The sequence below is a fragment of the Toxorhynchites rutilus genome, chromosome 2 (assembly GCF_029784135.1).
Source record: "Toxorhynchites rutilus septentrionalis strain SRP chromosome 2, ASM2978413v1, whole genome shotgun sequence".
Classification (NCBI taxonomy): domain Eukaryota; kingdom Metazoa; phylum Arthropoda; class Insecta; order Diptera; family Culicidae; genus Toxorhynchites; species Toxorhynchites rutilus.
In genome coordinates, this window is record NC_073745.1 from 157,678,517 (window position 1) to 157,703,828 (window position 25,312).

At 43.3% G+C, this 25,312-nt stretch overlaps 3 protein-coding genes across 6 annotated transcripts; 2 read left to right on the forward strand and 1 right to left on the reverse strand.

Moving 5' to 3' along the window:
- Positions 1-1,644: 1,644 nt before the first annotated feature.
- Positions 1,645-3,561, forward strand: LOC129766266 (uncharacterized protein K02A2.6-like). Its single transcript, XM_055766783.1, has one exon. The coding sequence runs from the start codon at positions 1,645-1,647 to the stop codon at positions 3,559-3,561; it is 1,917 nt and encodes a 638-aa protein (XP_055622758.1).
- Positions 3,562-3,569: 8 nt separating this feature from the next.
- On the forward strand, positions 3,570-5,897 carry LOC129766267 (uncharacterized protein K02A2.6-like). The gene has a single exon (XM_055766784.1). It carries the CDS (start codon positions 3,570-3,572, stop codon positions 5,895-5,897), a length of 2,328 nt encoding a protein of 775 aa, XP_055622759.1.
- Positions 5,898-11,351: 5,454 nt separating this feature from the next.
- Positions 11,352-25,312, reverse strand: LOC129767962 (phosphatidylinositol 4-kinase alpha). Of its 4 annotated transcripts, none has more exons than XM_055769283.1 (15): positions 25,136-25,312; positions 24,858-25,071; positions 24,002-24,760; positions 23,737-23,943; positions 23,008-23,108; positions 22,789-22,951; positions 22,243-22,732; positions 17,543-17,638; positions 16,796-17,015; positions 14,090-16,735; positions 13,912-14,032; positions 13,744-13,854; positions 12,365-12,816; positions 12,058-12,304; positions 11,352-11,996 (listed from the first exon to the last, which is right to left on the reverse strand). In XM_055769283.1, the coding sequence occupies exons 1-15, from the start codon at positions 25,223-25,225 to the stop codon at positions 11,611-11,613; spliced, it is 6,303 nt and encodes a 2,100-aa protein (XP_055625258.1). In that variant the 5' UTR covers positions 25,226-25,312; the 3' UTR covers positions 11,352-11,610. The 4 variants fall into 4 exon arrangements, with proteins under 4 accessions (XP_055625258.1, XP_055625261.1, XP_055625260.1 ...); XM_055769286.1 differs by lacking the exon at positions 17,543-17,638 and adding an exon at positions 23,322-23,381; XM_055769285.1 differs by lacking the exon at positions 17,543-17,638.

The window sequence follows — 25,312 nt, forward strand, 5'->3', positions numbered from 1 at the left end:
GTATAAAACGAAGAATTTTGGACGCATCTTAATCATTATTGAATAGTGGTGCCTCGTTAGATTCTATCTATCCGAACATAGTTGATCTGGGATTCTGTTCAAATTGGTGACCTCGAGGTGTATCGATGGAGAAATTTATGCTGAAAGAAGGTGCTTCGTAAGTCCATTTTCTCGGTGGCGAAATCGATGAGTCTTATGCTGTTTTGTGCGCTGTATATAACAAAATAGCGTGTTGAACTCTTCTTTATCAATCTTAGCATTGAAATCCCCGATGATGATCTTGATGTCATGTTGTGAGTGAAATGCCCGAACACAAGGGGTATATTTCTCTCTCTCAATACACACATTTCGTTTTTTGCAACTCTGATAGGGTACAATCATTTTCCCGCTCATCACAATCCTCCCTCCTTTAGATTAAACATTGTTAATACATTTCTAAACTAAAGGTACGTCTGAATAAACAAATGAATTCTGAACAAGCAATTATAATCTAGATATACAACCTATACTTTAATAATTTAGAATTTTAAACATTCGTCAATAATATAACGGTAACGGTATTGAATTAAAGAGACTTTAAACTCTGAGAGTTCATTCGTCTCTAATAATATAAACTTTTCGTTATTCGATATAATCAGCAATCGTAAATTCTCAATCATTTCAAAATTATCCGATAAATTCCCTTTTTTTGTACTTAGGATTCCTCTAACTGCTAACACTGCTTTCATCCTCGCATTATTTTTCTTGATCCTTCTGTAGCTTTCCCAACGACTCGCTGATAGCTCCTTCTTGCTCCATTTTCTTCGTCTGGAAACCCTATGAATTCTTCCTCAAAGATTACCGATTATCTTCTCCTTTTTTCTCATTGTATCGACACACAATCTTTAGTTGATTCCGGTGGGCATTGCAGTTGTACCTACTAAAAGAAATTTCAAAAACATAAGTTGAAACTTATTTGACATATTTCGCCTCCACCCATTACTCAACAGCCTGCTTGTCATTATTTTTATACCAAATCCAATCCCCTAGCGTCAAATTGCGAAATGGATCATAAGAGGACGTACTGATAAATATTGAATTATTTTCCTTCTTTTCAGGTACATTTGAGCCTGAAGATTTCTCTAGATCGAGATAGTTTTGATAGCCTTGTATAGGGTGTAAAAATCCACTAGACCCGTTGGCTTAAAGCTCAACAATTTCTCCGATGGAAACCTCTCATCCAATGCGAAACAAGTTACAAATACTTGTTTCGCATCTAGCTAAAAAATAAGTAATTCAATCATCATCAACAAATGATCTCGTCAAAGGATTCTGTTGGGTAGCCCCCCACCGATTATACCACAACGGCTCGTCAACTGACAGTAGTCAGGTTTGACAGATGCTACGACGGATGGGTCGGCGCCAAGAGAACTGTCATCTTCATTGTTGTTAGTCATGAGATTGCAATACCACGAGTTAGACGCTTTTTGTATTGTCATAACGTTTTAATAAAGTTATTTTAATTTGTTGTTTGTGAGTTACGCGTTTCACTCCAACGCCGAAACACAACAGTTGGCGACGAGGAGGTGGAAGTTTTCGCGGAAAAATCGTGCGTGATAGTCCGGAAAAAGTACTCGCGAAAAACGTGGTCAGGAGAAAATCGCGATGGCGGAGAACAATGCCCATCATCTACAGCAGCAGCAGCCGCAGCAGCAGCAACCACCAAACATCCAGGAACAGGTGCTGCAAATTCTCTCCAACCAACAGCTGCTAATGACGCAAATTCTCCAGCAACAAAGCGCCACGCAGCTTGCCATCCGCAATCTTTCCTACGACGAAAGGGTGCTGGACTCGCTTTCGAGCAACATGGCGGAGTTCGTGTATGACAAAGACAATGGACACACGTTCGACGCATGGTTTTCCAGGTATGTCGACCTTTTTGACAAGGACGCCCGGAAGCTCGATGACGCAGCGAAAGTGCGATTACTCCTGCGAAAGCTTAGCCCACCCGACCACGAGCGCTACAATAGCTTCATTCTGCCGAGACTCGCTCGTGAGTTTACGTTCACAGAGACCGTCGATAGGTTAAAGTCACTATTCGGAGCGACAGTTTCCATCTTCCGCCGACGATTCAACTGTCTCCAGCTCACCAAGAAGGAGAGTGACTATTACCTGGCATACTCGTGCAAGGTGAACAAGGCATGTGTTGATTCCAAACTTTCGGAATTAACTGAAGAGCAGTTCAAATGTCTTATTTACGTCTGTGGTCTGAAGTCAAATCAAGATACCGAGGTTAGAATGCATCTCATCAACAAGCTGAACGAGAACGTCAATCTGACGCTACAGCAAGTCGTGGATAAGTGTAACAGCCTCATCAACCTGAAACAGGACACCGTGTTGGTGGAAAATCCGTCGTCCGTGGTGAATGCCGTTGTTTACGAGAAGCGGTCGAAATCGAAGCATCAGTCTGCAGCATCGAGTTCTTCCAATCAACGTGAGCAACCAAAGACGCCCTGCTGGTCATGTGGGGGCATGCACTACAACAAGGACTGCCGGTTTCGAGACCAAAAATGCAACGAGTGCGGCAAGGTTGGGCATCGAGCAGGTTATTGTGCTTGCTTTCAATCAAGGTCTTCATCCAATGCAAATACGGTATCTAGGAAGAAGAAAAAGCAACCGTCGACGAAGACGGTGACAATCCGAAACATCATCCAGGGTCGGAAATTCGTCAAGCTCCAGGTCAACAACGTACTCCTTCGCCTACAATTGGACACAGGGTCCGATATTTCGATAATTTCGCACCGATCGTGGATCAAACTCGGTCGTCCCCACACGAAACCAATGGTTTGCACCGCGCGAACAGCTTCCGGAGAGCCACTCGATCTTGTTGCCGAGATGTGGTGCAACATTTCCCTCAATGGAGTCACAAAAGGGGGTAAGTGTTTCGTCGCCGCTCCTAACGTCAGTCTCGACATTCTAGGAATTGACTGGATGGATTTGTTTGGGTTGTGGAACCAGCCAATCACATCGTTCTGCAACCAGGTCAGCACTCAACCAAGTCAGACGCTGGCTACCCTCCATACTCAGTTCCCCGAAGTTTTCACTAACGAGATGGGTCTCTGCAAGAAGGCTCCCGTCAAGCTGGTCCTGAAAGGCGATCCGAAACCAGTTTTCAAGCCGAAGCGTCCGGTAGCGTACTGCATGGAAGGTGTGGTAGAGGACGAGATTTGTCGCTTAGAGAATCTGGGCATTCTGAAGAAGGTGGATTTCGCTGAATGGGCAGCACCAATCGTAGTGGTCCGGAAACCCAATGGCACCGTCCGGATTTGTGCTGATTTTTCGACTGGCCTGAACAGCGTACTCGAGCCGAATCAGTACCCTCTACCGCTACCCGAAGATATATTCGCCAAAATGTCCGGATGTCGGGTGTTTAGCCACATCGACCTTTCTGATGCCTACTTACAGGTCGAGGTCGATCCGGAGAGTCAACCGCTGCTCACCATAAACACCCACAAAGGCCTCTTTCAATTCACCCGCTTGTCGCCCGGCATCAAATCTGCCCCGGAGCATTCCAACAGCTGATGGACACGATGCTCGCTGGTTTACCGTGTACCGTTGGTTATTTGGATGACATCGTAGTGGGAGGTCGAACGGAAGAGGAACATCGGCGCAACCTTTTCCTTGTGTTGCAACGACTGCAAGCATTCGGCTTCACTGTCCGCATAGAGAAATGCAGCTTTCACATGCGGCAGGTGAAATATCTCGGACAGATCCTCGATGGCGATGGAATTCGTCCAGATCCGGACAAGATTGCTCCGGTTGTCAACATGCCAGCTCCGCACGACGTCACCACGTTGCGCGCATACCTTGGCGCAGTAAACTACTATGGCAAGTACGTTCCAGAGATGCGCTCCCTTCGACACCCCATGGATCAGTTGTTGAAGGCAGGAGAAAAGTTCGAATGGTCACCAGCTTGTCAGAAGTCGTTCGACCGTTTTCGAGAAATTCTTCAGTCCCCGCTTCTGTTGACGCACTACAACCCGAAACTTGAATTAGTTGTGTCGGCAGATGCTTCCTCCGTTGGTCTGGGTGCCCGGATCGCACACAAATTTCCGGATGGCACCGTGAAAGCCATTTGCCACGCTTCGCGCAGTTTGACAGCAGCGGAGAGTAATTACAGCCAGATCGAAAAGGAGGGCTTGGCTTTGATATTCGCCGTGACCAAATTCCACCGGATGATATTCGGACGGCGTTTCGTGCTCGAGACCGACCACAAGCCTTTGCTCGCCATATTCGGGTCGAAAAAGGGCATCCCCACGTACACCGCCAACCGGCTCCAGAGATGGGCGTCGACACTGCTCCTCTACGATTTCGACATACACTACGTGTCGACAGATGCTTTCGGACACGCGGACATCCTGTCCCGCCTTATCAATCGCCATGTTCGTCCGGAAGAGGACTATGTTATAGCCAACATCGAGTTCGAGAGCACCATCCGCAGCATCATGAACCAATCCCTGGAAGCCCTACCAGTTTCGTTCAAGACCGTTCAAGCCAAAACCCGCATAGATGAAACCCTGCAACAGGTGATCAAGCACGTCAACACCACGTGGCCTACCAAGAAAACGAGCATCACAGATCCGCACATTCAAGAGTTCTTTCAGCGTCGCGAGTCCCTCTCCATCACCGCTGGCTGCTTGATGTACGGCGAACGTTTGGTGTTACCATCCGTTCTCCGAAAGAAGGCTCTCGTGGAGCTGCACAAAGGTCATCCCGGTATCGAACGTATGCGGTCCCTTGCTCGACAGTACGTCTACTGGCCCCATATCGATAAGGACATCGAAAGGCTGGTGCAGACGTGCAACGAATGTTCGAGTGTGGCGAAAACGGATCGTAAAACCAACCTCGAGTCGTGGCCAGTCCCGGAGAAACCCTGGCAACGACTTCATCTCGACTACGCCGGTCCTATGGATGGGTGGTACTTTCTGATCCTAGTGGACGCCTACACCAAATGGCCGGAGGTGGTCAGAACAAAAGACATCACTTCTGCAGCGACAATTCGCATTCTCCGTGACATTTCCGCCAGATTCGGGTCCCCGGAGACACTGATTACCGACAACGGGACGCAGTTTACCAGCGAAATGTTCGAGGCCTACTGCGAGTTTAACGCCATTCTTCACCTGAAGACCGCTCCCTTCCATCCGCAGTCGAATGGCCTCGCGGAAAAATTCGTCGACACTTTCAAGAGGACGTTGAAGAAAATAACCGCCGGAGGGGAAACGCTGCAAGATGCCATCAACACTTTTCTACAATGCTACAGGTCCACATCATGTCGCACTGCTCCGGAAGGAAAGTCTCCTGCCGAACTTCTGCTTGGCAGACGAATTCGCACGTCGTTAGAGCTGCTTCGACCACCGACTCCGGCGCACAAACTCGAAAACTCCAAGCAAGATCAGCAGTTTGACCGGCGGCATGGTGCGAAACCAAGAAACTACATCCGTCAGGACCTCGTCTGGGCCAAAGTGTTCCGTAACAACAAGTGGCACTGGGAAGCAGGAGAAGTGCTCGAACGCATTGGCCAGGTCATGTACAACGTCTGGTTGCCTGGGAAGCAAACCATGATAAGGTCCCACTGCAATCAGCTGCGAACACGTCATCATTCCGAAAATAAACTGCCTGCGACCGAACCAGCAAAAGCTCCGTTGAGTATCCTGTTGGACTCCTGGAACCTACAGAGTCCGACACCCGTGCAGGAGGAGCGGCCTTCTCTTCCTCTAGAGATGGATGAATTCCCGCCGCAGGCCAGTGTTCAACGACAACGCAATCTCCCTAGACAACTGCAACAACCAACAGCAGCTCGCAGATCTTCGAGGACTCGAAGACTTCCTGCGAGATATGATCCCTACCACCTTTTCTAAAAGGGGGGAGGTGTTGGGTAGCCCCCCACCGATTATACCACAACGGCTCGTCAACTGACAGTAGTCAGGTTTGACAGATGCTACGACGGATGGGTCGGCGGCAAGAGAACTGTCATCTTCATTGTTGTTAGTCATGAGATTGCAATACCACGAGTTAGACGCTTTTTGTATTGTCATAACGTTCTAATAAAGTTATTTTAATTTGTTGTTTGTGAGTTACGCGTTTCACTCCAACGCCGAAACACAACAGATTCAAAAGAAATTTCTTTCGTATATCTTTCGTTACTCATACTACCCGCTCCGCCTGCCCGTTGCTACTAGGGTTATACGGAGGACTTTTAAAAATGAACTCGCATTCGTCTTATCCACACCGAGGGAAACGATCTCATCCGTGGAATCCGAACAAATGAAGCGTACAAGTTTGCCCCTATACGTGCGGTCCCAGGCGTAAGTCTTACAGTCTTCTTTCCGGTCCTTAATGTGTCAATTTAGCTGACAAGTGTGGAACAAATCTTCTGCAGAAACTAATTAACCTTAAAATGCTTTGAGTTCCGTGATATCTGTAGGAACCTTGACTCTTTCAATAGTTAATAATTTCTTTGGAGATGGAAGAAGTCCTTCTTCTGTGCCTAAATGTCCAAGATAAGTTATAGAATTGACAAAAAAAAGCATTTTTTGAAGTTTATTATTAAATAAGCTTTTTGCAATCTAGCATGTACCAGATACAAATTTGACAAACATTCCTTTTTGGTTTTTCCTGCAATCAGTACATATGCTTCAAATCCATTAAAATTTAGTCCATGACTTCTTGAAATACAGCCGCACTTGATGATGCCCCTTACGGTAGTCGATTGTAAGTGTAAAGTCCCTTGATTACAACAAATTTCTTTGACCATTCTGATAGTTTTTTTCTTCATATTTTTTAAGTTTAGGCATTCAAGAATATACCCTAGATAAAGGGTGTGTCACATCAAATTGCATCACCGAAAAAACGCTGTAGAAATTCGCCCAGTAGACAGTAAAATAAAAACTATTAAACAACTTTTGGCATTTTCTTTTTATTCATACTTCGAGCCCAAGCCCGTATGCTCGCACCTTCCTCTTTACCCCGTCCATAAGGTTCTGTACAACGTCAGGTTGTAGTTTTTTTTGAACAGAAATCCATTTTCTCTTGAAGTCCTCCGATTTGACAACTTTTGGGTTCTTCCGGAGGGCCTGCTTCATAATCGCCCAATATTTCTCTATTGGGCGAAGCTCCGGCGCGTTGGGCGGGTTCATTTCCTTTGGCACGAAGGTGACCCCGTTGGCTTCGTACCACTCCAACACGTCATTTGAATAGTGGCACGAAGCGAGATCCGGCCAGAAGATGGTCGGGCCCTCGTGCTGCTTCAATAGTGGTAGTAAGCGCTTCTGTAGGAACTCCTTAAGGTAAACCTGCCCGTTTACCGTGCCGGTCATCACGAAGGGGGCGCTCCGCTTTCCGCAAGAGCAGATCGCTTGCCACACCATGTACTTTTTGGCAAACTTGGATAGTTTCTGCTTGTGAATCTCCTCCGGAACGCTGAATTTGTCCTCTGCGGAGAAGAACAACAGGCCCGGCAGCTGACGAAAGTCCGCTTTGACGTAGGTTTCGTCGTCCATTACCAGGGAATGCGGCTTCGTCAGCATTTCGGTGTACAGCTTCCGGGCTCGCGTCTTCCCCACCATGTTTTGCCTTTCGTCGTTAGGAGCCTTCTGAACCTTGTATGTACGCAGGCCCTCCCGCTGCTTGGTCCGCTGGACGAATGAACTTGACAAATTCAGCTTATTGGCGACATCCCGGACCGAACTTCTCGGATCACGTCCAAACTGCTTAACTACGCGCCTGTGATCTTTTTCACTGACGGAGCATCCATTTTTGCCGTTCTTCACCTTCCGGTCGATGGTTAGGTTCTCGAAGTATCGTTTTAGTACTCTGCTGACCGTGGATTGGAGGATTCCCAGCATCTTACCGATGTCCCGATGTGACAACTCCGGATTCTCGAAATGAGTGCGCAGGATTAATTCACGACGTTCTTTTTCGTTCGACGACATTTTTCCAAATTTACGAAAAATTGACAGTGAAGCATGGCCAACGTGATCTATACACTCTTATCTGATTATAAGCGAAAGCTGAAGATATAATTCCTAAAAATTAAAATCCTATTATTATAGATAGAGCCATTTTAGTGATGCGGTATCTAACCTGGTACGGCCAGAACAATGAACTTCAAACACATTTTTTTTACTGGCGTACACGATATCTCAAGTTTCACATGTCCTCTTAAATTGCAAAAGTTGCAAATCACGTTCTAATGAGGGTTACCCTGACTACGGCGATCTGAACAGCTAGTTCCCGGTTGATCTGTATACGGATAGCGATCTATTTGGCGATTCTTTCGCACGGCACGCCGCTAACTCCGCCCCAATCACCATCTGCTCAAACTTCTCCAACGTTATGAGTAATTTATGCGTCCTGATCTCTCAATCCAAAAACTATTTTATCTTTAACGGCCTCGTCCTTATGTTCACCAAATCCACAGTAAGTGGCAAGTTATTTTAATGCTAATTCGTAGGTTTCTGCAGGTTCACCAACACCCTGCACACGCGCATGAAATAATAAATACCTCAGGGTAAAAAAGCTCAATCTCGTCAAAAATGATAGTTCCACTAAGCGCAATGAAAAGGTTTTTCTTGTTTATTTCTGAAATATTGTTTAACTGATAAAGTACGTTCATCCGCTTCATATAGCAAGCAAAACTAGCCCCACGTACGTAGTAGTCAACGCTCCCAATCAAAGCAGATATGCTGACGGAAAATATTTCAAAATGTAAACAACCAAACGAGAAATTAGACCCAAACTCAACTTATCAAAAAATCCATGGAATCGAGGATTATCTACGCTCCGATTTTATTCCGCCGAATATGGGAAAGTTAGATCTGATAAAATGTTCTTTACTGATGGTTCACACATAAACGGGTCCACTGGCTTCGGCATCTTCAAAGAAAATTTCAGTGCCTCTTCTAAACTCAGAGATCCTTGTTCGCTGAGCAGGGTGCGATATACTATGCTCTAGGGATCATTGAAACATTGCCCATCGATCATTATTTTATTTCTTCAGACAGTCTCAGCTCAATAGAGGCAATCCATGGTAGCACATGTGGAGTGAAGATGAGTGTTGAACGAACGAGAGTTATGTCCACGAGTGAAAATAAACACCGGAAAAACGTTTTAACAATGATTTCATTTGAACAATCTATATATGTTAGTAGTTCGAATTCAAGTGAAAAAATCTAGTCAAAAATGGCTGTTGCTGTAGCGCGTGTAGACCTTCGTAGACTTGTATAGATAAGCGTGAAGTAAGCTGCGGTTGCAGCTGTCAATAGCAGCAAGTAAAACGAGGGGCTCGCACTGCTGTTCTCAACAATGAGTTCGGTCGTTGGTTACACACGATTATTCCTAAAATCTTGACGAATGCATGTTTCAAGGGATTGAATGTAGGCCGTGACTTCATTCGCGTGATATCTCGGCTTATGCCCAATCACTACAACCTAAACGCGCATCTTTAAGGCTCGCAGCAAACAATCTTGGTGATTGTGACGATGACTACCACGACATCGAACATGTTGTTTGGTCGTGTATCCGGTTCCATGCTGCCCGCTCTCAGTTCTCCAGAGCATTGAGGGCACAAGGGAGACAATCGGATATCTCGTCCGGGATATCTTAGGTAGCCGTGGTCCTGATCTTCTGCTTCATCTATACCTGTTCCTCAGAAACGCCGATGTCAACGTTTAATGATGTTTTCTCCGTTGTATCCCTGTATCATATCCCTCCTATCCGGTCGATAAACTTTTACTTAGTCGCGGCAATACATACACATACTCTTTACATATATATGGACCGAAGGTTGTGCATCCCACTGATCATTCACCAAAAGCTGAGGATTGTACCACTCATGGCAACTCTACACGAGTTGATGATTCTGCCGGCTAGTAACCATTCTATCCTGGATTCCACGAGTCGAGAAAGATACAGCACAGACAGAGTATGGGGTACAAACTAGGGGATGTTGCTGATCAATAGCATCCCAATAGGAATCAATCTGCATCCCAATAGGAAGTATCCCGTGTCGGGCACACGTACAGAGCATTGGAGACTGCAACATCCCAATTATGAGAACACTTGTAATACTAACCTCGAGCCGACACCGCGAGTAATCGGTTACATATTACTAACATAGTTGTAAGGCAAACATTGTCGAAATATTGAACTCCCGACCCCTTCAGGCTGACGCCTTAATAAAAATATATATTAATAAAAATAAATATTTTGGATTAAAAAAAACTCAACTTATCGTTCTCTCTCTCAGTATATACGCAACTCTGATAGGGTTCCCGTATTTTTCCGATCATCGCATTGGGCAGCGGTTATATTTGCGTTCCAGCTGCGTGTAGAATTCGTCTTTGTTATCGCCTGGACTTCCAATGTTAGGGTTGTGCGGTGATGCTGATGTTGAAGAATCGGCCCTTAATCCTTAGTCTGCACATTTGTTGGTTGATTGTCCACCACCCAATCAAACGCTTCTGTATATTGCCCATCACAATTTAAGTTGTTTGTGGCCGCAGCACTCGTTGCCTGCACCAATCTTGTCTGCTTTTGGGAAAAACCGTGTTCGTTGATGACTCTTCTGGACGTCAGTGCCGTCTGGTAGAGGCGCTTGTGTATATTTACATGACGCGCACACATTGTTGTTGTTTTTATGGGTTGCCGAATGTAGGTTGAAATAGTTACCCTTAAGTGGTTTTAAGGTTTTGTTTATTAGAAATATGAATTAATATTGGTGGTGGACCAAACATATAATAATAAACATACAGTATGATCAGTGCATCGCCAGCTTGTGTATTGTACGCGCGAGAAAAAAGAATGAACTATGAATCCATCATTTTCAGTTGATTCCACGTGGTTTTTTATCGGTTCTATTCAGAGCTGCCTTAACTTACTAATGAGTTATCTCGAAAATTGCGGAGCTAAAGATGGACCATTGAACAGTTTCAAAGTAATCGCTAGACTGGTAATCCGAAACATAAGAAATTAAGGCTGGAAGTTTACGTAAAAATAATTAATTTCTCTTTTCCTAACCTAATATATCAAATTTCAGTAGATTACAAGAATTCGTGAATTCGACACCGAGACGAAAATAACAGACACATACTTCTGTCGTATCAACATCACTACGATGAACACATTTGCGGTTCTGCTATTGATAGTTAAATGGACCTTGCGTTTCTAGCTAAGTTAAATTTCTGTTAAAGTGACAAAACTATGAAGGAAGAAAAAACAACATTGTCAGTAGTGTACAACACCAAACATTTTAATGGAGTAATTGAAAGTTTTCGCAGCAATTTGGGATTTCTCTAGGAGACTGTGATAAACGGTTCCAACAAACACTGGATTTATTTGTGTTACAGGTAACAAATGTTCAACAAAAAAGTAAGCTTGATTACAACTATGATCACATATATACCACTACGAATAGATTTATTCCATCAACGCTGAAACTATTATCACGAAGAATTAACCCTCATTCTATAACCGGATGTCCGTTCGCCCATCAACTGCTAAAACCCTTTCTCTGGAACATTTATTTAAGCAACAATCATGATTCCGGATATTCCCCCATGATTATGTAACACATTAATACGGGATCTGGTTCTGATAATACTGTATCATATCGTACGTTCTAGTACGGAAGTTCTGATACGAATTTCTAATAACACCAAGCATATGGGCTGCAGCTTCCTTATTATTCTTGGTCGGAACAAACCTTTGCTTCAGCAGGGTTATAGTTTGACCACGGAAACAAGGCAACCCTGTATCCAGCATAAGCGAAACCAGCGTCACGATGGCGTCCTGATAGGGACGAATCGCAAGGAACGATTGCACACACAAATCACAGAACCATTTGAATGGGGCAGCTTCCATTTTACCACCCATTACCATTACCATTTCGTCGGTCAATTTCAAATCCGGTTCAAACCCGATATTTCCTCCAGGGGACGACTCGAACATGAAACCAAAATCTGTGAAATGGATTCGTCCGAAATTTATAAAAAGAAGAGGGAAAAATACTTGAATCCTTACCAATATGTATTATATGTCCATCCTTATCAATCATTATATTGCCATTATGACGATCCTTAATTTGCAGCAAATATCCAATCACTGAGTAAGCGGCCATCGATTTAACGAAGTTGCTACGAGCTACTTGGAACTCCTTGGAAGTTTCATCACCATATTGATGTAAGAAATATTCGTACAGACCAGAATCTGTTTGTCTTCCAAGCTGATCACGCGATTTTGCATTAGGTACACACTCAATAACTCCACACTGTGAAACAAAATACAAAATAAATATTAAGCAGGTTCGAGAATGCGGATAAGTACTTACACCCGGTGCAGTGGCAACAACACGATATGGAAACAGAAACAGTTCGAGACCAACTTGTTGGAAAATATTCTTGAATATTGAAATGACCTGTAACGCCAACATGTCTTGTCGTACATCGTCACCGACTTTGAAAATAGCTGCTTGCCATGTTTCCGGCCCCATAGAGTTTAGCTTAGGCCCATCCAGGTGTGATTCCGGGTTGTTGGATACTTCCATTGCCATCGTTTCTAGTTCATTGATGCCACAACGATGTACCCGGAAGCGTGCCAGATATGGAGCCTTAGCCGCGCTTTGCATCGGAGTTCCGCTACTATAATCAATATCCAGAACCATGGCTTCGGGATTTGAAGGTAAATAGCATCCAGCTTGTACTTTGATTCGGCTGAGCGCATCCAAGCACGCCTTCTTTCTTGCCTGTCCTTTTGGGAAAGAGCGAATTTCTCCACTAACAGCTGCAATTGATATAACTATTAGTATGCTCCTTGCTAAAGTATATCACCCATTCTATGCCAAACACTCAGATTTTCGTGAAAATTGTTAGTTTTGCTCCTTATCGCACAATGGTAGCACAATATTAGATAGATATTTTTTATTTGTTCATTATTGTGTCAATTTCCATTTTAGGGTGGTCCGAGAAAATCAACATTTTCCTCTTTTCCAAAAAAGTTTTTTTTTCATAAATTCATAACTTTTGAATTTCTGGACCTATTTAGATGATCGACACATCATATTGAAGCCATTGCACTAGTCTCTTCTGCTTCAGTGGATCTATTGCAAGAAATAAATTTCGTTCTGACCTAGGACTACGTCTTTCATTTCTGCACCGGGGTACAAGTTCGAAGTTTCGAAATCGAGAGCGTTACACTTGGAATGCAAGGTTTTAAAAGTAGACCCCTCTTAAGATACAGTTCAGCCGGTATGCTCTATTAGTTCTCGAGTTATGCAGAAGTTTGCGTTATTTTTTTTTTTTATTTTGCGTTGAGATATTTTTTTTCACACAAACGTATACGGTTCGTATGGAGACGCACTGTTGTTTTTATGCTTTGCTTAGAACGAGCGAAGACAAAGCGGGCGCTAGGATTTGATGTGTATGTGTGTGTGCGTATGGAATGAGGCTCGCCTCACACAAGTGAGAAGAGATGTTTAGTATCTGAATTTTGCGCCGGGTACATTTTGCGCTGCCGTGTTTATGAATTTTGCACTTCGCACTAAGAGAGAATACGTGTTTGCTTTGAACGCGCGCTGATGAAAATGAAACTCAAGCGCAGCGCTGCGTATGTTTTCTGAAGACTGGCGATGGAATAAAACATCCAGTTTTGCACGAAAATCTGAGAACCACTATATTGGTTTGGCATTGAATGGCTGATATATTAAAGTACCTGTAATTTTGCCGAAGAAGTCAAATTCGCGCTCATAGAATCGTTTTGCGGGTCCGGACAGCGAAGAGATGATATTTTGTGACAATGATTCGAGTGCATCGTAAAGTATTGCTGTAAGTTGTAAGTGTTTCGAAAGAACTACATTAATATCAAATAATCTCAACTTACGATCCTTGTGGTTCATTTCTTCATCAATATACATATTAGTCTGCATATTCCAAATGAGCTGATGAGCTACAATTTGCGATCGTTTGGAAATGTGCTTGATGAACTCGGTTACATATCCCATCTTGAAAATAGACAAATTATTATGTACATCTGCGGGGTTACATAGATGATCGCTTACCGTATCATGCCTTAAGGCCTGAACCAACTGTGGAATGTACGGAAGAACAGACTCAGCTGGATATGAATTGAGAGTTTTAACTGCATACTGCGCAGTCAGTGGATGTGTGGGATACTGACGTGAAAAATACGATAATGCCTGTATTGGACTGACCCGCGCCCACGTAAGCATGTAGACCAGTTCCGGGGATTCGTTGAGCAGAGTTCGGGTGGTTACAAGATATTTCAGTGCTTCCGGAATATGAATTGCAGCTAGCGAGTCGGAGCAAACCAAACGTGTAACTTCGTCTTCGATTGTTTCGGCATTTCGTATTCGTTGTGGTAGGAAAATTGCGAGCGCGGGATTGTAAGACCAAGCCAGCCGAGTATAGTCACGCCAGACATGGAGCTTAACCGGACGAGCTCGCCATTCGGCAACTGATTCTTCTCCCGCAATCTGCATCTCGGGCGTTGACAGCGGGTTAGCCCAAATAATCATAAATTCAATTTCTACCGCCAACAGCTCCAGGATAAGGTTTCTCTTTTTCATGTAATCTTTATCATACGCATCTTTTTGGAAAGGGGGTCTTTTGATACGGTTGGACCTCTTCGATAGAGTAGATGTCGAATGGGGGATGGTGTTGTACCACCCGGCATTACCGCTACTGGTAGAACGTGCAACTTCACTCCCGGCAAGGGAAGTCGTATCCAGCGACGATTTGTTGACCGATAAGTTTTGAGACGGATGGTTCAAATCATAGTCGCTCACTTCGGAGGCTACCAAATGTTTCTTCTCACTTCTCATGGTTTGCCAGAATTTGAGAAGTATTGCAATGTCCTCCAACAGCGCCTCTCTGGATTGACTGGGGCAAAGTTGTGGACCACAGAAGTAGTCCAACGCGTTTGCATAGATGCGTTCTCTCAAAATATTGCGAGCTAATGATTTGGGTATTGTATTTCCTTGAAGAAGCGACAATCCACACTGCAGCAACTTGAAACGACATCCGACGGTGGATATGTGTCTGGTTTGTTTGAAATCACGACTGAACGGTAGACAACGATGAAGTAACATGCAGAACATTTCAACTTTATCTCTGTTGCAGTATTTCGCTGTGTCAACCATTTCAGAGAGTAGCTGTAGCCAAATCAAGTGAGGAGCGACTATAATAGGTTTTGGGACCAATCTACAGCCTTCGTAAGCTGCCAGCGGACTTGTGATATCTATTTCCTCGGTAAACAAACCTATGCGTTTATCGAATGTAGTTTGCCATGCTGTTACCATCTCTTGGATGAAACACAATTCGAGATCTTGCCGTGCTGTCAATATCCACTGCCAACATTCCACCGCGGTTTCCATGGCTGACTCTGTAAATAACTGTACTTGCGATGAAGAAATTGCATGAAGCAGTTTTCGATTAGCGCTGGAGCAGAGAATTAAATAAGCGGTAGCTCTCCACAAAGCACCACGATGTTTAGCATCACTTTTTTCAGCGCAAGCATTCCATATATCCTTTACCAATCGATCCACTAGCCCTTTTTTCTCTTCGTCCTCCAAAACCGATAGCAATCCGGAGATTTCACCTGCGTATTTACTACGCAAACAAAGTACAGACACGAATTTCGAGGTGTCACTGTTGACACAATGCGGTCTTTTAGATGTTGATTGGATGCTAGCGTTAGTCACCCATGTATGTAAGATTGAGTCAACCGCTAGAGCCAAGCCGCTATGATTGGAAAGAGAAGTTGTCGGTACCTGATTGGGGTACTCTTGTAGATGGCTTCTCGTAGATTTTGGTGCCCATTTCATGGCTTCATTTACGATCCCTTGACAGCGATCAGCGAAATCCTTTACACGACTTTCTCTTGCTGGTAAACTATCCATCAGCTGAAGGGTATATGGAGTCGATGACACTCTCAAAGTGGGTGTTTCTTCATTTGGGTCCAATGTCAGCGAAAACGCTAGCAACTGTAGAACATCCAGCATACACCATAGAACTTTTCTATTCCATAAAAGATGTGGGAATTTATCCACTAATTGCGAAAGATACTGGTCCGCGACTAGCTGTATCTGCTTGTGAATATGATTGAAATAAACCAACAGTAGCATCGCTTGGGATTCCAAAACCTTTTCTCGTACCACATCTTGGGCTAGTAAAACGCTTCTAAACTTTTCGAATACTTGATCTCCGATGCACCGAATGCACTGCCAGATACCATATTTATCCTTCAGTAGAGCATTATCGCAAAGATAATTCAGTATCGGCTCCAAGCTTGGTTCCGATGCGTTTTCAACGCGCAAAATTTCCAACCAATACACACTCAACAAGTACGTGCACTGGGCAAAGGTCAGTTTATTTATGCAAGCCGTAATGTCCGCTGGTGGATGATCGAGTAAAACCAGAATTTGACTTCTCAGTTCATTCAAACTGACACTGTCAGACCGGATGGCTGATGTGTAGTTGAGTTCACGCATTTCTGAACGGTGCGCAGTCTGCGATATCAAAAGCGGTGACTTGGCAGCTATATGTTGTACACCTTGATACCAATCCGAGGGCCACAAACGAGCGTTTGTGAATCCCATCACAACACAGTACAACCAAAAATCTTTGAACAGCTTGTGCAGCCGTTGTTTTGGGTTTTTGATTGGTGGTAAACGCCGGACTAGAACCTGTTGGAAAATATTTTTAGGTGACCATAATCAATCATAAACATCTATTTCGTTACATACCGCAATAACCGGTATCAACATGCCCAAATTCCCCGCACTCGAGCTGGCTTTCTGTGCCCCAGATGTACTATCATACGATCGTTCTCCTTCCAGCCCAATCTGGACAAAAAGTTCCAGCAGCTTCCCGAGGAGGTCTAACATTTCCAGCTCACCTTGTATGTTTGCAGCAATATTGGCCAAAGCGTTAACTACAGCGTCCGACACGTGGTGGTAGGATTTCCTGTAAACACTTTTCAATTTAAGCCAACCAAAGTGGGGAAAGCAATTGTAGTTTGTTGTGTGTATATATGTGTTTGATAGCGAACGAAAGACAAAATATCTTTATATCTGATTGGCTACATCTGTTTAATAGTTCCCCTGCACAGAAAATATGACTCCAGATATATTCACAACGGTTCTGATTGAATTAAGAATTAATACATTCCATAGAATTTCAGGTTTACCATGCATTTAGTCTAGAAGATGGTGTAATGAAGTTATAACGGATAAACACGAAACATCTCCACGAAACATGGAGATTTTCGGAAACGTGTTTTGCAGTTTGTTTGCTTGTTTTGCGTGCATATGAGGTTAAAGTCCAGCTGGTATATTAGGTAATGATCGTCACATCACATCGAGGTACCGATGAAATAACAAAAATGACTTGTATTTGTAAATGTAGTTAAAGTTATTGACAAAACACAGTAAAGATGTCAGTCACTGTGATGTGTGTACTAAATACCAGAAAGTTTCAAACATGCGCCTTACATCGAAGATAGCTTGTAAGGAATTTGAGCACAGCCCATAATTATAGCACCTATGGTATCAAGTGGAGCTCCTGTGTGGTAGGCATTCTTTATTCTTCTGCGACTCATATGGAAAAAAAATATTTGTAAACCGTTTTAAATAGTAAATGTTTAATAATTTTAGTATGTAAAATTATGTTTCCAGATTTCACAAATAAGTGGCGCAGACGACACATGTAGTCGACATACTTATCTCATATTGTGTTATAATGAGAACTGAGATGAGTTGTCTTAGAGACGGGGGTAAATCGATGAGAAATTTAGGTTCAACGGTATGAAAGGGGTTTCCTAGATTGAATTGTTTCTGGCGATAAATGGAACCTAAACGCAAAAATCGTGGCTGGAATCCTCTTTATTCGTAGCCTGATTCCCCCAGGGACCACATTAAGGCGACTTCTTCGAGGGCCGATGGGCGGCGGTGTTCATGCACTTCACCAGTCTTCAACGCGTACTAGCGCTGTTTATACCCTTTTGACGTAGGACTACGTCTAACCGGAAGATATAGGGGGTGAAATGGAAATCTAGGCACTGAACAAGTAGGAAAAAATGCAAGATTTGGAACGCTTATAACTCGAGCATTTCTCAATAGATCGCAAAGGTTTTTGCATCAATTGATAGGAAATATATCTACGCATCTATCATAACGAATAACATTTCATTTTTCTTGAGATAAATAATTGAATAATTGTGAAATATCAAGCATTGTCAAAATGCACTATGTGCCCATTTTTGATTGGTCCATTTTGTGCTCCTCAAATCGAACCGACCAAAACGGGCAACCAGAGCAGCAGCGAAATAGAATGAACCACGATTGGAAAGGAAAAAGAAAAAAATTAACGAAACATTGGTCGCAGTCTCACACATGCGTAATTCTCGAGCCAGCCAGTCAGCTTAAAAATCCCCGCTCCGCTGCCGTAACGATCATTCTCGTTCAAACCGTACACCACATCGGTTCGCATCACAACACATCAACAAACCAACCCAAGCAGCCATGTCTGGACATGGTAAAGGAGGAAAAGTGAAGGGAAAGGCAAAATCCGGCTCGAACCGTGTTGATCTGGAGTTCCCCGCAAGGGTAGCTAGGCCGAGCGCGTTAGTACCAGTGCACCAGTCCATCTAGCCGGCGTTATATAGTTTCGGCCGCCGAAGTGATCGGGTTAGCTGGTAAAGCTGCTCGCGACGATAAGAAAACCCGCATTCGGAACAGAACACATTCGGTTCGGTGGACATCAAGACAACAGGCAGTTGCAGCGAGTGGCGAGTGGCAAACGCAATCGCAAAACGGCATCAGGTAGCAGAAGAAAAAAGTTTGTTCTTTATACACACTGCTTTGGTGGCAAATCCAGAACAAGGCGGCATCGAGGGCGTTCGAAATGGTTTTTTTTTTTCAAAACCACGAGTACTAAGTTTTCTAAATTTGAACCATTCCATAAAACAAGGCGCTTTTCAGGGCCATTAAACCTTCCAAAAAAGAGTTTAGGAAATACAGTTCAATGCTTTCTAAAACAATATCCAAAATAATAATAAAACACAAATTGATTTTTTCATAATTTGTTTGCCAGGATATGATGAGTATGTGAATTTGGCAGTTGTTCTGAGCTTATTGATTTTCACCAATTCTTAAATTGCTTCTAGATTGAAAGTACAGTAATTTACACTTATCTCGACATTTAGCTAATTGGTCGGACCAGTAATGCGACATATTTAGTTGGACATTTTTGTAAACATAGAGTTCGGGGTCCAAATTATGACCCCACATTGAAGGTCGACACTGTACCACTGTCATCGCAAATGTTCAATTACAGGTTAAAATTACCTCCAATCCGATACTGAGTGGTGGTAATGCGACGTGCCATTGAATGTAATTTACTGTAAAATATGTCACAAGCTGGATGGGAAGAAATTTTCCAACTGTGAAAGCTGTGGCGAGTGGCAAATGCAATCGCTAAACAGCAAGGTTTAGCCGAACAAGATGGGGATATCGAGTGATAACAAAACAATCAACTCTTTAGATAGAAGATAATTTTGTGATCCTGAAAAGGACCCTTTTTAGCCTGCATGTGAATCCAACGAGCGAACAAATCGTAATGAATGTATTTTTTTGCCATCGCTCCCTTTTAACGCTCATTCGTTCGTCTCGTTGGACTCGCCCCTCTGGCTGAGTCTGCCGATTTGTCTCTATCCTGTGAGTGTGTACCGCTAGAGTATAAAACACGCGGACCCCAAAAAAATATCTTATTTTCTTTCAAACCGTAAACCCGTGTGGTTGTACGGCATCGGCATCGTGGACGTAACAAAGGAGGACAAGTTAAGGGAAAGGCAAAGTCTCACTCGAACCGTGCAAGTCTCCAGTTCCCTGTTGGTCGCATTCACTGATTGCTCGGCAAGGGTAACTAGGCCGAACGGATTGGTGCCGGAGCACCAGTATACCTAACAGCGATTATAGAGTTTCGGCCGTCGGAGTGCTCGAGTTGGCTTGCAAAGCTGCTCACGACAATCAGAAAACCCGCATCAAGAACAGAACAGCTTCGGTTCGGCGCTCATCAAGGCAACAATTAGTTTCAGTTTCAGTTACGAAGAGTCCTGCAACACGACGCGCGCCCTGCCACGGTCACCACCGCAGAATTTCTCTTCCCAACGGAGCGCTGATTAGGCAATGTCCTCCAATATAACACACACTCCGTCACAGCTACTCTCGTGAGGTTCTAAAGTACCGATTAGGAATTGTCCTACAACTTCACGCGGTATATGGTGATTTCAGCCGTTGCATCTCCCTACGATTACGATTACTTACAACATTTCTGTCTTGTGTCGGGCATTCTCTTGTCACAAGGTTATCGATGTCATCCACGTCTTTAGGCAGATTTAGTATGCCATCGCACATACCGTTTCAAAGCGATAGAGCCCTGCGAAACTCCCGCGGTAGTTCTTATCTGCATATGACCCGTGTTTGTTTCGTACACAAGCACCCGGTTCTCGAATTAGCTTCTCAAGATTCTACAAAGATAGTCTGGGACTCTCATTATGTGAAACGCAATAGCAGCTGACACTATTGAACGCGTTCTTAACGTCAATTGTTATCACTACGCAGTATCAGTATCCTCTACGCTTCTGTTTGGATGCTTTGTCGGCTCTCGACCACTATGCGAATGGCTTCCAACACTCGTTGATCGCTTCGCATGCACCCTCCATGCGCTCTATCGTGTACACCTCTTACACAGGCTGACGATAATGTGCTTCGCCTCCTGACGTCCTCCTCGATACTCGTTCTGTCGACACGATTTTCGCGGTGTTCCTCCACCCAGGCCACGACCATGCGTTGCCAGGCAGGCATTTTGTTGTTCTCCACGGCGCTTCCATTCCATCTCGTCAATATCTGTTCACCCGTCGGGACGTGTACTGATAAGGAATTGCCCTCCAACTTGATGCGTAACCCATCACAGCCACCCTCGCGGGCTTTCTCACCTGTCGTGACGTGAACTGATTAGGAAGTGCCCTCCAACGTAGCGTGCACCCCGTCAAAGTCACCCTCGCAGGATTTCTATTCCCAGCGGAGCATCGATTACGGAGTGCCCTCCAACTTAATGCGCACTCCGTCACAGCTACTCTCGTGGGGGTATGCACCAGTGAGAAGAAGCCTTGCTTGACGCTTCCTTTGAAAAAAATAGGTATGGCCAACCTAACGAGTGACACCATCTTTATCACACTCCACTACCTCTTACACTGGGGTCATACCCCTGCTTGATCAAATATCTACTGCAATTGATACAAGCAGTGGGACCTCGTGTTATCGATCCATCATCCAAACTCAGCTCTTAATAGCGTAAAAGTGTAAAACAGACAGCGCGTTGACCGTGTTTGGTGGAACACAAGGCGGAGTAACGTCTCGGCAGCCTGCGTATGGGGTATACACGATAGAGCACACGAAAGGTACATGCGAAGTGGTCATCAAGTGGTGTAATTTGGTCGGAGCACAGGCTCTTCAGCCTGTGTAAGAGGTTTACGTGGCTGAACAACCACACACGGCAGGTGGAAATGATGTTTTTTCTCAATAATCGTGGTTCTCTTCTGAACCCTGTGATGGTTTGTTTCAATAGTGATGAGAGTAATGTTGTGTTGCATAAATTAAGGAGCAGCATGAATTATTGTAAAAAAAGAAGCCACTTAGTCAAGACGATTATTTCTTCATTGGGAAACCTTTCTTGTCTCTTTCTTTTCATTTCCTATTCCTATAATGCTGCACCTTTATTCCTACGGCACGTATTTCCCATCATTTGCCCCCCACCCAAATTTTAGGTAATGTTGTGACGCTAGTGGCTACATAGACCTTTCTATAGTATTTACCATTGAAAGAGGACTGCACATAGTACCATATAGTACTCCTACATGATTTTTGACAACAGTTGCCCGTGAAATGTGCTATATCGTGGAAGAATAAATTCTAGAAAGATTTCAGATAACTAATACTCAAAACTGACAGAATAAAGCACGATAAGTGTAGTGTTGAATCAATAGACAAAAGTCCACAAAGCCAAGGTTGTTCGAGAACATTGATGTAAGAATGGATGTGACCCGAATAATGCACTATACACTTCGAGGAAATTAGGATAATAATAAACAAAATTAAAATTTATCAAGAGAACCTTGGATATCATATCTTACCTTTGCTCTGGATTCGCATTATAGGCGAGGGAGGCCGCCTGTACAGTTACCCGAGAAAACATTTTCATTATCTCCTCGAAAACTTGTGGCTCACATTTGGAAATAATCATACACCCTAGCTGATCGACGATCAACACATTTTGTTCGGAAGGAACTTTGCAAAACCGCTGAATAAAGAACTGTAAAATATTGTGAGTCGTCTTTGGGGTATCTTTCAGGGCAACAGCCACATGACCCAACATAATAATGATGTTTAGCGATACCAGGCTGGATTCACTCTCTTGCTTTTCAACGGTGAACAAACGATTCGATACATTTGCCACTAGAGCTGGCACGCAGTAAGGATCCAATGCGTGTGCTGCCTTGAGAGCAATTGATAGATTATCTATGGCCGCATCTCGCAACGCTTCGAATGCTTCATAAGCAGACTTTGTGAGACCTTTCCTTTGATTAGTTTGTTGCTCCAATGTATTGAAATCAGAACCTTGAACTGAATAAAAATATTATAAGAAGATTGCATTAAAAAAAACAAAAAATAATACAAACCGACGATTCTAAAGGGGGCATTTTCCTTGTCCTTCTTATTTTGTGCTTGAGATTGAGCATGAAGCTTCGTCAAAATAGGGCTCGGATCAACAAGAAAATCCCGTAGATATGAGATCGAAGTTCCAGCAATGTTCGGAAACTTTTGTGCTAATTTACCTAAACCCTGTAAATGTTTCATTCTTATATGTGTGTTATATACAGGTAACTTGGTGAACTAACCTCTAAGCAAACCATCAATAGTGGCATGTGATCCATAACCACTTTGTGACCCAGCACAGAATTCAGTTTCTGGTACAAACGACTGCACAACTTGTCGGCCTCTGTAAAGAGAAAATGCTTTAACACAGAAAAATAACACCAAACGAGTGAGAAGCAGAAAAGCCATCACGCTTGTTGAGTTAAACAGGTTAAAACGGTAAAACTTCAAATCAGGACGAAAAGGACAAATAAAAAGAAACGAAATTCGCAACCAACGGGTAACACAAGACAATTCTCATCACGGAAAAACTGCGGCAAACCGAAAAATGTGTCGCCTAGATCCAGCAAACAAGATAAACTTTGTTGCAATGAAGATAGAGTGTACTCGTCATCCACTGTAATTAACACGTACGAAACGTTTCGGGAGAAGGGCAGTGCATTAATAAACGAAAATGTGTTGAAACAGTAGTGATATATAAAATGATGATGCCGTGACTTGTATCAATCCATGAATCGTGTGGTGATTACGAATGAACTGGAGGAGCGATCGGTTGTATTTCTTCATCTCTGCATATGAAATAATGTACCATCCTATCCTTACAATTACGCAGGAATAGTGAATGATTTGTATGGGCACTTGCGTAATATTATTTAGAAAATATATATGAGTTGTAAAATATCTTTACATGTCGTGTTTATGAGCAATTCGATATAATTTAAAATTTTCATATTCGAACATTTGAAACTGACCTGTTTCGTCACCTATGGCCCACACCAGTAGGTCAACACAGGCAGCATTGGCCATTACGTTGATCTTGTATTTGTTCACGATATTGAATGCATCGTTTGCTCTATCCACAGCACTGTCATGCTGTTTGTTCTGTAATTCCGTTTGCCCGATCAGAAAAAGTCGCTTCACAAACTCTTGGACATCCTTGGTGAATGGTGTCGGGAGATCTACAAAGAATTCAGCTTAATAGTTTTCGGAATAAATGAGAAATTAAATGTAACAAACCTGTTTGATTTTGCAGAATTTCTCTCAACAGTGTAACCATAACCAGATTGATCGTCTCGGAGAAGCTTGTGTATCCGTACGGTTTTATTTGATGCAACGAATATATATCTCCAGCTTGTTCATTCAAATGCTCCAATGTTTCTTTAGTAAGAAGCTTTTTTGCCAATGCGAAAATTGTTTGTAAATGATTGATTGGAAATTGAAGACAATTCTTTCGGTCGGGTGATTCGCAAAAACGCATATTCGGGAACTGATTGAAGCTAGAGCCATATTTTGCAAAGAAATATGTAGTTGGGTCGTATGGAACAGAGTAGAAAGAATTCAATTTTTTTGTGTGACTCTTGGGAGATTTTTCTTCAACAAGTTCAGACGTCAAGCTCCCAGACATCGATCGAGGTATAATTGATCTAAACTGGCTTATTGTGTTATTTGATTTGTTATCGGTGCTCAGTTGAACTTCTTGTGACTTTGGAGTGGGAATTTCATCTCTCGGGAATAGACGACACAACAAAGGTGGGTCATTTGTAGCGTACCGACCCATTGATCTCCCTAGTCCCAATAGCAACGGAACTGTTGCTTTGCAAAGAATTATCGGTGGAAGAGTATTGCTCTCTTTACTTCCCTTAATCAAATTTGTAAGCGCGGTCAACACCTCAACCTGATTCAGAATGATCTCATCGCGGCTTTCCGGGCAGCCAAAAGCGATATCTGAGAGCAAACTATTGAGGCAAAAACTGAACTTCTCCGCGACCGGAATTTCTGTAATGGGCGAAAACAAATAATCAAATTACTTCCAAGCATTGGGTAATGATATAAAAAATGATTAAAAATAGCGACTAATGTATATTATACTAACTATCGATTTTGTTGGGCTTGACGTCATCGATCCAAACTGCTTTGGGGAGCGCTTTCGAAAGTCTCAGTAGATAGGGTATGATTTCTTTCTCATACTGATAACCACTCTCTAAGAAGTAAAGTCCAAGCGCAATAACAGCATCCTGGGCTCTAGAATCTAAGCAGAACACTCCTGCTGCATTTTCCTGTGGGCAATATCTGAACAAGGTTTGCACCTTGAATGGGTGAAATCAGAGATTAATCATCGTTCCGAGCATTTTTTCATCTAATTAGACTTACCTTGTCCCATGGTGTTGGTTTTATACGGGCAAGTACGCGGGCTAAACAGTGCACCGTCTTCTGGAAAGAAAAGCGATCATTTCCAAGCATAATCTATGGTTTTTGCCACAAATCCACCAAAATAATTGCCTAATCTTTGGTACACTACTGTTTATTTTCGATTTTCATTTATTGACA

Bases quoted from the DNA above. Each gene is read 5' to 3' on its own strand.
- LOC129766266 (XM_055766783.1), top strand. From the start codon at position 1,645: ATGGCGGAGAACAATGCCCATCATCTACAGCAGCAGCAGCCGCAGCAG.
- LOC129766267 (XM_055766784.1), top strand. From the start codon at position 3,570: ATGCTCGCTGGTTTACCGTGTACCGTTGGTTATTTGGATGACATCGTA.
- LOC129767962 (XM_055769283.1), bottom strand. From the start codon at position 25,225: ATGCTTGGAAATGATCGCTTTTCTTTCCAGAAGACGGTGCACTGTTTA. The intron at 22,952-23,007 runs GTTAGTTCACCA...AAACATTTACAG, and splicing joins TATTGATGGTTTGCTTAGAG to GGTTTAGGTAAATTAGCACA. The intron at 17,016-17,542 runs GTAAGGCGCATG...AAGTGTTTACAG, and splicing joins CCTTACAAGCTATCTTCGAT to GAAATCCTACCACCACGTGT.